This window comes from Haematobia irritans, chromosome 3, assembly GCF_050003625.1.
Source record: "Haematobia irritans isolate KBUSLIRL chromosome 3, ASM5000362v1, whole genome shotgun sequence".
In the NCBI taxonomy this organism is placed as follows: Eukaryota; Metazoa; Arthropoda; class Insecta; order Diptera; family Muscidae; genus Haematobia; species Haematobia irritans.
In genome coordinates, this window is record NC_134399.1 from 6,305,911 (window position 1) to 6,319,747 (window position 13,837).

The 13,837-nt window shown below is 30.6% G+C and overlaps 1 protein-coding gene across 1 annotated transcript; it reads left to right on the forward strand.

Annotated features, from left to right (window-relative positions):
• Positions 1 to 1,357: 1,357 nt before the first annotated feature.
• Positions 1,358 to 6,713, forward strand: Nsun2 (tRNA (cytosine(34)-C(5))-methyltransferase Nsun2). Its single transcript, XM_075298815.1, has 7 exons — positions 1,358 to 1,514; positions 1,571 to 2,263; positions 2,327 to 2,469; positions 2,537 to 2,872; positions 2,932 to 3,566; positions 6,235 to 6,384; positions 6,447 to 6,713. Exons 1-7 carry the CDS (start codon positions 1,455 to 1,457, stop codon positions 6,587 to 6,589), a joined length of 2,160 nt encoding a protein of 719 aa, XP_075154930.1. The 5' UTR covers positions 1,358 to 1,454; the 3' UTR covers positions 6,590 to 6,713.
• The last annotated feature ends 7,124 nt before the right edge of the window (positions 6,714 to 13,837 follow it).

Here is a 13,837-nt window from a genome sequence, read left to right on the forward strand (position 1 = left end):
GACATCACCTCGATTTAGTTTTCGTTGGAGTGAATTAATCTCCAATTGCATTAAGGAAAATTGATTGGAAGTAGCAGCCTCCACATGACTAATTTCCTTGCGACATTCAGAAACTTCAAATTTTATATCCTTAACGAGAGCATCCATATCTTTCCTCATACTCACAATAGCATCCATGGCCTCATCAACCCTGTTGCGCTCCTCATTAGCTCTAGTGATGAAATCTTGCATCATCTTCTTTAAACTCTTGACTTCATCACTCAATGATGTATCGTTCGTAGAAATTGTTGTATTAGTTTCTTGTTTACCACAGGATGGACAAACATAAGAAAGAGCCGTATTAGCAATTAGAATGTCTTGCTGCTCACTGGTGAGATCGGTGCAGGTTGTATGTGCCCACTGAGCACAGCAACGGCATTTCACACTTCCCTTCGACTTACACAAGTTGTTACTGCAAATAATGCACTTGGACGGCATTTTAGTGTTCTTTTGTTTATCAGCCATGAGTATGGACAGTGATCTTGCACACCTAACCTCAATATTCGTCAACCAGTCAACAGTAGCAAATAGAAACGCGTAATCAGGAAAAGACAATACCAGCAATGGAAAATGCACAAATATATCCGGCTTATTTATTGTTATGACTCAAGTTGTTTTCGACTCCAATAAAAAAAATAAACCAATTCTTGCTGTAGCAAAGGCGATTGGTGGTGACAATGTAACAGCAACCGGCAAAGTTTTTGACAGCATAAAAGTTTCCAAAAATATTGGGAAAAACACTCAAAATTAAAACTCCGGAACTTGTTTGAATAAAATATGAAGGTTTGCAATTGAATTTTTGCAGAAATATGGATTAATTAGCAAAAGATGATCCGCCGACAAAAAATACGTCTTCACTCAGGCATTTTTTTTTTTTTTTTTTTTTTTTTTTTTTTATGTTTTCAGCACTTTTTATTTAAATAAATTATTAGAAGCTAGTTGTGCTTGGTGTTTCACAAAATATTATAAAATGCCTCTTGTAACAATAGTGATAGCAAAATACTTTCATGCGAATAGTGGTGGCAAAATACTATCACAGTTGGCGATTGTTGCAGTGATAAAATTAAAAGTAAGCACGCTGTATATAATTATATAATTGATCTAGCACCTATTTGTTATTATTTGAGCAATATATGCATTGAAAATTTGGAATTTCAATTAAACATGGCAAAATATTTGATTTTGGTTGCATTGATAAGGAAGTTGCAGGGTGACATAGAATATCTGCAAATGTTTGGCCATTCAGTTACTATTTACGAAATTACCGTTTTCCCATCTCTGTTATATGTGCTCTTAAAGTGTGGTAACTCTTTTTCTAACACGTGTTATTGTTTATTGTAAATTTTAATTTTGGAACTAAAGCGATTTCCACTGACCATTTTATTCTTTCCATAGTTTTGTAATTATCTTTTGTAATGGGTCGTAAAGGTAAAGCAAATCCTTTTGCAGCTAAAAAGCGTCAAAGGCGGGAAAATGTAAGTTGATGAAGTGAAAATGTTTTGTTTTTATTAAAAGATTCTTTTACCCACAGAAAGACAAACCGGCAGAGAGACAACATGAACCCTATGAAGAAATTATACGGGATAATGCGGCATTTCTAAAATATTACAAAATGCAAGATATATGTGCAGACGAAGACGAGTGGCAACAATTCTTGACTTCCATACGTGCCAATCTGCCTGCTACGTTCCGTGTTACAGGTTTCAAAGGTGAGGCAAAGGCATTGATTGATATAATTCGTAATGAATTATTCACGGAATATGTAAGGGGTGTGGCTGAGTTACGTGGAAAAACAGTAGACGAAGTGGAAAAACCCATATGTTTACCTTGGTATCCCAATGGAATGGCATATCAGTTGGATCTAACACGTAAGGATATACGCCGCTCAGAGCCTTTGTATCGTTTGCACAACTTTCTTATCAATGAGACAAATGCTGGTGCCATTAGCCGCCAAGAGGCTGTGTCAATGATTCCACCATTAGTGTTAGATGTTAAGCCTACAGATAAGGTTCTTGACATGTGTGCCGCTCCAGGCTCAAAGACAGCACAACTCATTGAGGCCTTACACGCAGAGCCGGAAAATTATAAGATTCCTCCGGGCTTTGTTTTGGCCAATGATGTGGACAACAATCGTTGTTATATGCTTGTGCACCAGGCAAAACGTATGAATTCTCCATGTTTTGTGGTAACAAATCATGACAGTGCATTTTTCCCAAATTTGTTGGTGAGTTCTGTGTAACGATAAAGTACTAATGCCTCTTGCTACTAACCTTTTTATTTTATATAGAAAACTGAGCCAGATGGTTCCAAGTCTATACAAAAATTCGATAAAATTCTCTGCGATGTTCCTTGTTCAGGGGATGGTACCTTACGTAAAAATCCTGATATTTGGGGAAAATGGAATTTAGGGCAAGCCTACAACTTGCATGGGTAAAATAAGTTTTGTGCTTTAAAGTAAATGAATTTTTCAAATATATCTCTTTTTCTTTAAATTTAGTGTTCAATATCGTATTACTCGCCGTGGAGCTGAAATGCTAGAAGTGGGTGGACGTTTGGTTTACTCCACTTGCTCATTGAATCCCATAGAAAACGAAGCTGTATTGCAACGAATTGTGGCCGACTCAAAGGGAGCCTTGGAACTTGTTGATGCTTCCCATTTGGTTCCTGGCTTAAAGTACAAACCTGGAATGACCCAATGGAAATTAGCTTCTAAGGAAGTAGATGAGATCTACTCAAGTTTTGATGAAGTTCCTGAGAAATATCATACTATTATAAGGCCAAACATGTTTCCTATGCCTAAAGAGGAAATGGATAAATTGGGTTTGGACAAATGGTAAATATAAGCAGGGAATTTGTGCGAAATCCACATAAAGCCATTTTTATTTTTTGCAGTATACGTATATTGCCTCATCTCCAAGATTCTGGTGGTTTCTTCGTGGCTGTTTTGCACAAAAAATGCCAACTACCCTTTGAGAAGAACGATGTTAAGGATTTGGAGGAAAAACCCAAACCCGAAGTCAAAGTGGATGACGAAGGCAAACCTATCGAAGAAAAATCTGTACCTTGGGGCCCTCAACGTAAGCGTAGACGTCTCCATGGCTATAAGGAAGATCCCTATGTATTTTTTGAAGAAAACGATGCCGATTGGGAGGCAATTAAGAAATTCTATGATTTAGACGAAGCTTTAAATAGCCGTTGTCTATTGACACGTTGCATTACTGAGAAAAAGAAAAATATTTACTATTGCTCGGAATTGATAAGAGATCTTGTCCTACTCAACGAATCAAATATCAAAATAATCAATACTGGAGTTAAGTCCTTTGTGCGTTGTGAAAATCGTCATACTAACCATCCATTCCGTCTGGCCCAAGAGGGTTTGCAAACCACAAATGCCTTTGTGGGAGCCAGTCGGCGTATTGAAGTTGAAAAAGACGATTTAATATTGCAGTTAAATTGCACGGATCCCACAAAACCACCATCAACAACAGAGCTTAAGGAAGCCACGCAGCAAAGATGCAAAGAGTTAGGTGAGTTAAAATTTTTTTAAATTAAATTAAACCTGTATCCTCTTTTTGAATCTTTCCTCCAACCCGTCAAACCTATTTTGGATGCACAGAGAAAAGGTCTATTATTTTTGTTTAATTTTTATTGAAAAACCAAAATCAGTCAAAAAATAGGGTTTATAATTCGATGGGGATTGTCTACGAGAAAGTTTTGTTTTGTTAATATGTTAGCCGAATGGTATATATCACCTGGAAGTTTACCGTGACAAGTGTATTCGGCCCACCACCAGGAGCGTTCTACCAGCAGCATTGCTCGCATTTCGTTTGGAATGCAAATTTCAAAGTAATATTGATCTAGTATATTGGAGGAAATGATTTCAGATTCCGGAATCATAGTTTGGATGCCTTGGTACATCTAAAACAGTTGTTATTTACTCTTCCATCTCCTATAACGAAAATTCTGGTGACAGATTTGCTAAATACCTCTCTTTGACGGATCATCATAGTTTTCGCTGGGGTAACTACCATGCTTTATATAAATCAACAGCCAATATTGGGAGAGGGACTGAATAGCAAAACGACTTTATTCTTGACTTTGACACTATGAGTCGTACTATCAAGTAGGGTGGAACCAAAAAAATTGCTGCCTCATGGTAAAGTTCTGTCTCCCTCGTAATTAACTTTTATGTGGCTAATGTTTCGTCCAACTGTATTGAAAAAAATGGTGCTGAATACCTAGCTCATATTTTAAATGCTTTCCGCACATGAGGCAAGGTTGTGTTGATATTGAAACATGGGAAACCGATCCATTTGGTGGATCTTAGGTTAATTTAAGTATGGTGGTAGCCTGTTATTGTAGGCTCAATTAAAGTATTCTTTCCATTGTGGCACCACAGGTGGTGAATTTCTCTTTTATCAATGGGTGCTGCACGCTTCTATGTATAGCTCTAGTACAAGGGACCTTCTTTTGATAGTGGAGTCCGAACGCAGTTTTAATATCCGAAAAAAAAACATAGAAGCTTTGGAACACTCAGGAATGTCACCAGTATTACTGAGAGGGGATAATCTACCCGTGGAATTTTTGGTGTTCGCTTCAATTTGTCATTAAATCCATGATCCTTTGTATGCAAGGTGGGAATACTAACACGGTTGCCACAAGAGCCAAAAATTATGTACCAAAATTTGGAGAATATTTTACCAAAAACCTATCAAATAAAAAAAATCTTTTTTAAGACACAATTATTTCTATAAAAAGTTTTGTCAAAATTTTATTTCTATAGAAAATTTTACCAAAATTTTTTTTCTGTAGAAAATTTTGTCAAAATGTTATTTCTGTAAATTTTGTCAAAATTTTATTTCCATAGAAAATTTTGTCAAAATTTTACTTCTATAGAAAATTTTGTCAAAATTTTATTTCTATAGAAAATTTTGTCAAAATTTTATTTCTATAGAAAATTTTGTCAAAATTTCATTTCTATAGAAAATTTTGTCAAAATTTTATTTCTATAGAAAATTTTGTCAAAATTTTATTTCTATAGAAAATTTTGTCAAAATTTTATTTCTATAAAAAATTTTGTCAAAATTTTATTTCTATAGTAAATTTTGTCAAAATTGTATTTCTATAGAAAATTTTGTCAAATTTTTATTTCTATAGAAAATTTTGTCAAAATTTTATTTCTATAGAAAATTTTGTCAAAATTTTATTTCTATAGAAAATTTTGTCAAAATTTTATTTCTATAAAAAATTTTGTCAAAATTTTATTTCTATAGAAAATTTTGTCAAAATTTTATTTCTATAGAAAATTTTGTCAAAATTTTATTTCTATAGAAACTTTTGTCGAAATTTTACTTCTATAGAAAATGTTGTCAAAATTTTATTTTTGTAGAAAATTTTGTCAAAATTTTATTTCTATAGAAAATTTTGTCAAAATTTTATTTCTATAGAAAATTTTGTCAAAATGTTATTTCTATTAAAAATTTGCGAATAGGAATATTTTGCAAAACCTAAAACATCAAGAATTCCACCAATCTACCAAACAGTAAAAAATCTACCACTGTTGGTTGAATTCTACCAGCTGTTGTATCTCTAGATGTCTCTTCTATAAGGTCCTCACATTTCGAAATAAATGCAACAAATAGCCACTTGCATCACATCAGACTGCCGCCAGAAAAAAAATTCTGGGTTAGATTTCCAAAACAATGCACTCACGAACCTGATCGGTAGGTGTGAAGGCCATTTCCCAGTTTAGATCGTATCTCTAGATATCTTTCCAGATGTCTCTTCTATAAGGTCCCCACATTTCGAAATAACTGCCACAAATAGTCACTCACTCGCATCACATCAGGAAGAACCCCTCTTTAATTTTTAACATTTTTCCCTGTCTTTTCAATTTCAAGTTGAGTGCTTTGGAAAACAAAAAACTGCAATTCGCACAAGGGTTAAGCGGGCACAAGAAATCAGACCTTATAGATTTGGTCGATTTCTGGTAAAATTTTTGGTTGTTTGAAGAAAGAAGACATAAGTGACGACAAATTTTTCTAGTCCTTGTAAGCGACCTTAGAATTGTTTTATTTTTCTATAAAACCCCAAAAATTTTAATAATCTTCTAGTCAATCTATTTAGGACTTAAACCTGTATTTATTTAGAATTTTCTTTTGTTTTTAAATTCTTTTTTTTTTTTAATTCTTGCAGGTGTTGGTAGTTGTATATTGAGATATGTCGATGACCGTTTCACTTTGCACATTGTGGGTTGGCGTGGAACCTCGAGTCTGCGTGCTTATGTTGATAGCAGTGAAACTTTGCACATTTTGCGTTTATTAGGGGCCGATATTAGTAAATTCGGTAAGTTTTGGAAGACATTGTAAAATAAACCTGACATTGATTTGATTTCGTTATTTTTACAGAGGTTAACAAATACGAAAAGGCTAGGGAGGCTGCTGCAGCTTTGGCCGCCGCTGAAGAAACTTCAGAAGATGTAGCCATAGCGGCTGAAGAGGCCTTACAAGATGTTGAGAATAATCTAAATGAAGCAACAATAGTGGAATAATTTAAAAATGGATTTATGTTTAATTTATATTCTATATTTTCTTTTTTTAATTTAATTTAGACTTGATACATTTGTATTGTGTATCATGGCAACAATTTCAATAAAACTCAATATCCGAAAGTAATTTTCTGCTAAATTTTCCATTTATTAGATCAAGGTAACTTTTTGGCCCAATCTCTTGGATCATCCCAATTTCATGAAATATATCCGTTTTCATTGCAAAATACTAATGAACAAAATTCCAATTTTACTCGAAAGCTATTAAAGGCTACCTATCCATATTGATCGATCAATCAAAAATAAATTTAGAAAAAGGTAAGTTTGTTAAATAAACCATCAATAAGTAGTAACAGCTCGAAAATAACTTTGTTAATAGACGATTTAACACCATAGCAAGGTGAACGATATGTGTGTGTGTGTTTGTGCATGGCGTCAAAGTTTGTGAGTTTCCTGGCAATTAGGTGTATGATGTGTATCATACGTGAATTTTCTGTTTGAGTCACAGATATAAGGTTTATAGCAAAGTTATTTTCCTATTTCCGTTGAAAGCATGATTCCATTTTAGCAATACTTTGGAAATACCCACACACAGCTACATATAGTTTAGCAATAGCAACAACCCTAGTCAAGTGAGCATATGTATGTTAGATGTGAGTGAGAAAATTGCATTTACGTGACTTGTAATGTAATAGACAATAGCTGAAGAGGTCGTAGGGAGAGGAAACATACACAAGATGCTGGCTATGTGGATGAGCTGTTGCTGTCTTTATGTGCCATATGCTTGTTTGATTCCAAACATTTTCACTTCCATACAACGAATGTAATCTTGAATGTTACTATCTGTCTGTATGTACGTCTGTCAGTTTGGGAGAATTTGTTAGTGTGCCGAACAAAATAGCCGGAAGACAAGCAATCATTAAAACGGAAATAATACAGAACTGTTGCTTGCTTTCCGGTGCGAACAAAATAGGGAAAGAAAAAAGAAACATCAACACGAAGGGCAAACGAAAAAAAGAAGAAGTCGTTGTAAAACACGTAGCTGTAATTTGGGATTTATTACTGGAAGGTCTCTCCTCTAATAATATAAAGAAAAATCTTTTCCTTTTTTCGCCGAGACTGTGCCCTAAAAAATGCAAACACATATATCTCATATATTCCGATAAAGATTATTTTTATCTCTTGATATTTGTTGCTGTTATTATTGTTTTTTTTTTTTTCAATTATCAAATAATTTGTCTTTTAAGATGTCATGATTTCAGGCGCATTGTCATAACATTAAACTTAAGCTGGTGAATTTCACAATAATTTTTAATCTTAAATGTTTTACCAGTTCAAGAGACTGAATTTGCCGACAAAGTAAATAATAATTGTTATTTAGATCTGCCTCAAGATAATAGAATTGAGGTATGAGATGTTTTATTTATTTAGTTTAGTATTAAACTTAATCCCAATGTCGGTAACAATCTTTTTAATTTTACCATATATCTTTATAAACGTCCGTCATAGGATGGTTGGTTTAATCAGTCATTTCATTTTGCCATTTTATTTGCAAAACAATCGAGTTAAAAGATTTCGACCTTATAAAAATTAGAGATATCATACAGATGGCTAGAAAGTAGACTAGGAAGTAGAGTAGAATAAAATTTTGACATAATTTTCTATAGAAATAAAATTTTGAAAAAAAAATTGTATAGAAATAAAATGTTGACAAAATTTTCTATAGAAATAAAATTAAAAAAAAAATCTATAGAAATAAAATTTTTACATTTTTTATAGAAATAAATTTTTGACAAAATTTCCTCAAGAAATAATATTTTGACAACATTTTTTATAGAAATAAAATTTTGACAATTTTTTTTATAGACATAAAATTTTGACAAAATTTTCTATAGACATAAAATTTTGACAAAATGTTCTGTATAAATAAAATTTATACAAAATTTTCTATACAAATAAAATTTTTACAAAATTTTCTATAGAAATAACATTTTTGCTTTTGATTTCAGCTTAAAACCATGCATTGACTAAACTACAAGTATAGCTTAACCATCAGAGGAAAAGAATGTTTGTCAAATTTATTTGGGCAAAGCCCTATAGACTGCAAGATGGTTGGATGGACGCACGTTTCGGAATTATCACATTCCTCATCAGCATCCTCTACTTGCAGCAAAACTATCAACCAATTATCAGAATAAATTCAGGCAGTTCAATAAACCCAAAAGTGAACCACACTTGAACCTTCCGAAAAAAGATTTACACGATAGCCGGCTTATGCCGAAATTCGTACAAACATATCTCTTATCCTTTGCCACCGTCAAATCATCAAGCCAACTGCACTCAAAGGCTGGGTTTATTTTGAGCGTGCTTCCTCTTTTTTATACCCTTCACCACTACTGTGGTACAGGGTATAATAAGTTTGTGCATTTGTATGTAACGCCAAGAAGGAAAAGTCTGAGACCCTTCTTTTAGTATACCGATCGTCTTAGAATTAAATTCTGAGTCGAGTTGTGTGCAAAGTACAGCTCGCAGTTTTAGTCCGATTGTCCTAAAATTTGGTATAGGGTCCTGTTTCGGCTCAAAGACGATCCCTATTGATTTTGGAAAAAATCGGTTCAGATTTAGATATAGCTGCCATATATATTTTTCATCGATCTGGTCATAATTGGCGTGTATATCAACCGATCTTCCTCAAATTCCGTACATCCGAATATTTTACGAGTCTCGAAAAACTTGCAAAATATCAGCCAAATCGGTTCAGATTTAGATATAGCTCCCATATATAGCTTTCGCCCGATTTACACTCCTTTGTACACAGAGGCCAATTTTTTGCTCCGATTTAGTTGAAATTTTGCACAGGGAGTAGAATTAGCATTATAGCTATGCGTGTCAAATTTGGTTGAAATCGGTTCAGATTTAGATATAGCTCCCATATATAGCTTTCGCCCGATTTACACTCAAATGAGCACAGAGGCCAATTTTTTGCTCCGATTTAGTTGAAATTTTGCACAGGGAGTAGAATTAGCATTGTAGCTATGTGTGCCAAATTTGGTTGAAATCGGTTCAGATTTAGATATAGCTCCCATATATAGCTTTCGCCCGATTTACACTCAAATGACCACAGAGGCCAATTTTTTGCTCCGATTTAGTTGAAATTTTGCACAGGGAGTAGAATTAGCATTGTAGCTATGCTTGCCAAATTTGGTTGACATCGGTTCAGATTTAGATATAGCTCCCATATGTTTTTCTGATTTCGACAAAAATGGTCAAAATACCAACATTTTCCTTGTTAAATCGCCACTGCTTAGTCGAAAAGTTGACGAAAAATGACTCTAATTTTCCTAAACTTCTAATACATATATATCGAGCGATAAATCATAAATAAACTTTTGCGAAGTTTCCTTAAAATTGCTTCAGAATTAAATGTTTCCCATATTTTTTTACTAAAATTGTGTTCCACCCTAGTGCATTAGCCAACTTAAATTTTGCGTCTATAGATTTTGTAAAAGTCTATCAAATTCTGTCCAAACCGAGTGATATTTAAATGTATGTATTTTGGACAAACCTTTATATATAGCACCCAACACATTTGACGGATGTGATATGGTATCGAAAATTTAGATCTACAAAGTGGTGCAGGGTATAATATAGTCGGCCCCGCCCGACTTTAGACTTTCTTCACTTGTTTCAAAATAAATTTGACAAACATTCCTTTCCTCTGTCGGTTAAGCTACACTTGTAGTTTCGTCAATGCATGGTTTTAAGCTGAAATCAAAAGCAAAGAAAAAAAACAACAATAACAAAAAAAAAAACGAATAAAATACAATGTTGACAAAATTTTCTATTGAAATTAAATTTTGACAAAATTTTCTATAGAAATAAAATTTTGACAAAATTTTCTATAGAACTAAAATTTGGACAAAATTTTCTACAGAAATAAAATTTTGACAAAATTTTCTATTGAAATAGGATTTTGACCAAATTGTACAGAAATAAAATTTTGACAAATTTTTTATGGATGTAAAATTTTTTACAAAATTTTCTCTAGAAATAAAATTTTGAAAAATTTTTTTGTAGAAATAAAATTTTGACAAAATTTTTAATAGAAATAAAATTTGGACAAAATTTTCTATAGAAATAAAATTTTGCAAAATTTTCTCTAGAAATAAGATTTTTTTTAAGAAATAAAATTTTGACATTATTTTTTATAGAAATAAAATTTTGTCAAATTTTTATTTCTATACACATAAAACTTTGACAAAATTTTCTATAGAAATACAATTTTGACAAAAATTTCTATAGAAATAAAATTTTGACCAAATTTTCTATAGAAAAAAGATTTTGACAAAATTTTCTATAGAAATAAAATAGAGTCTGCTTTATAGAAATAAAATTTTGACAAATTTTTTTTTCTAGGAATAAAATGTTAAAAATTTTTAATAGAAATAAAATTTTGACAAAATTTTCTATAGACATAAAAATTTACCAAAATTTTCTATATAAAAAATGTTAGACAAAATTTTCTATAGAAATAAAATTTTGACAAACTTTTCTATAGAAACAAAATTTTGACAAAATTTTCTGTAGAAATAAAATTTTCACAAAATTTTCTATAGAAGTGAAGTTTTGACAAAATGTTCTATACAAATAAAATTTTGACAAAATTTTGTATAGACATAAAATGTTGACAAAATTTTCTGTAGAAATAAAATTTTCTATACAAATAAAAGTTTGACAAAATTTTCTATACAAATAAAATTTTGGCAAAATTTTCTATAGAAATAAAATTTTGACAAAATTTTCTATAGAAATAAAAATTTCCTATAGAAATAAAATTTTGACAAAATTTTCTATAGAAATTAAATTTTGACCAAATTTTCTCTAGAAAACTAAATTTTGACAAAATTGCACAGAAATAAAATTTTGACAAATTTTTTATGAAAGTAAAATTTTTTACAAAATTTTGTATAGAAATAACATTTTGACAAAATTTTCTGTAGAAATAAAATTTTGGCAATTTTTTTTTGTAGAAATAAAATTTTGACAAAATTTTCTATAGATATAACATTTTGACAAAATTAGCTATAGAAATAAAATTTTGCAAAATTTTCTCTAGAAATAAGATTTTGACAAAATTGTATAGAAATAAAATTTTGACAATATTTTTTACAGAAATAAAATTTTGTCAAATTTTTATTTCTATACACATAAAATTTTGACAAAATTTTCTATAGGAATACAATTTTGACAAAAATTTCTATAGAAATACAATTTTGAACAAATTTTCTATAGAAATAAAATCTTGACAAAATATTCTATAGAAATAAAATTTTATCCAGTTTGCCGATTGGGATTCCGATTGTAACAAGACATATATTTGAGGTTATAAAAGTATGTATATTTTTGATAAGCGTAAAATTGTAAGACGATCTAAGAATGCCCTTTTTTTTGTAAAAAACGCTATTACTGTTTAGGTCTTCCCCAACACTGTTCCATCATTGTCACGTTAATTATAGCTTCCGTATTTTTTTTATGAAATCTGAACATTTTGTTGTCACATTTGCCTGGGATCATTACCTAAAGTTATTTCATTGAACCCATACTATACTAAAAATATGATATTATATATTTATCACAATTAATAACATTTGCTTTGAATATTTGAAAACACCTGCATATATAGAAACTAATAAAGAGATATATAAACATGGAATATTAAATTCCAATTGAACCTAATTCACATTTTCAATTGTTGGATAACTAAAAATTATTATACCAGTACAAAAAAAAATATGAGCAGAAATTTTATACAGGAATGGTATAAAAGTTATTTTTTTTATAACTAGATTTTAGTTTGATTGAAACAAATACAAAAGTTTTAGTTTGAGGGAACAACATAAAAATATTAGAGGACTGGAATGTAGAAAAACTTTTTTCAGTTTTTTGTAATCCTTAGGGCGATAATTTAAAACATAAAAATATTGCCCAAAAGATGATGATCGTTTGACCAAAATATAAAAAAAATACAGCACAAAATTTTGTTTCAATAGAAAATTGTGCCAAAATTTTATTTCTGTAGAAAATTTTGTTAAAATTTTATTTTGATAGAAAATTTTGTGTAAATTTTATTTCTATAGAAAATTTTGACAAAATTTTATTTCTGTAGAAAATTTTGTCAAAATTTTATTTCTATAGATATTTTTGTCAAACTTAAAATTTTGTCAAAATTTTATTTCTATAGATATTTTTGTCAAACTTAAAATTTTGTCAAAATTTTATTTCTATAGAAAATTTTGTCAAAATTTTATTTCTATAAAAAATTTTGTCAACATTTTATTTCTATAGAAAATTTTGTCAAAATTTTATTTCTATAGAAAATTTTGTCAAAATTTTATTTCTATAGAAAATTTTGTAAAAATTTTATTTCTATAGAAAATTTTGTCAAAATTTTATTTCTATAGAAACTTTTGTCAAAATTTCATTACTATAGACAATTTTGTCAAAATTTTATTTCTATAGAAAATTTTGTCAAAATTTTATTTCTATAGAAAATTTTGTCAAAATTTTATTTTTATAGACAATTTTGTCAAGAATTTATTTCTATAGAAAATTTTGTCAAAATTTTATTTCTATAGAAAATCGTGTAAAAATTGTATGCCTATAGAAAATTTTTTCAAGATTTTACTTCTATAGAAAATTTTGTCAAAATTTTATTTCTATAAAAAATTTCATTTAGTTGGAGAGGAATATTTTGCAAAATCCACCGGTACATCAAGAAGTCTACCAATCTACCGAACAGTAAAAATTTATTGTGAGCGTTGATATTCCACAGTTGTTAATAAAAAAGTTTAAATATTTTATAAAGGGTGGTTAAATTGTAAGGGCCGATGTTGAATGTGAACCACACCTAAACGCCAAGTTTTTTTCCGAATTTTATTTGACATTTCTCTATTTCAGACTTACTCAATTTGAACCATGGAGAGATACAAAATCCAACAACGTGTCAAATGGTTCCAAGAAATGGCAATGGATGATCAATTTTCGAAGAAAATCATCTTCAGTGATGAGGCACATCACCTCAGTGGATTCGTCAATAAACAGAATTGCCGCATTTGGGCGAATGAGAATCCAAAAGTGATTATCGAAAAACCAATGCACCCACAAAGAGTGACTGTTTGGTGCGGTTTATGGGCTGGCGGCATCATCGGGCCGTATTTTTTTCAAAATGAGGCCGGTCAGGCAGTTACTGTG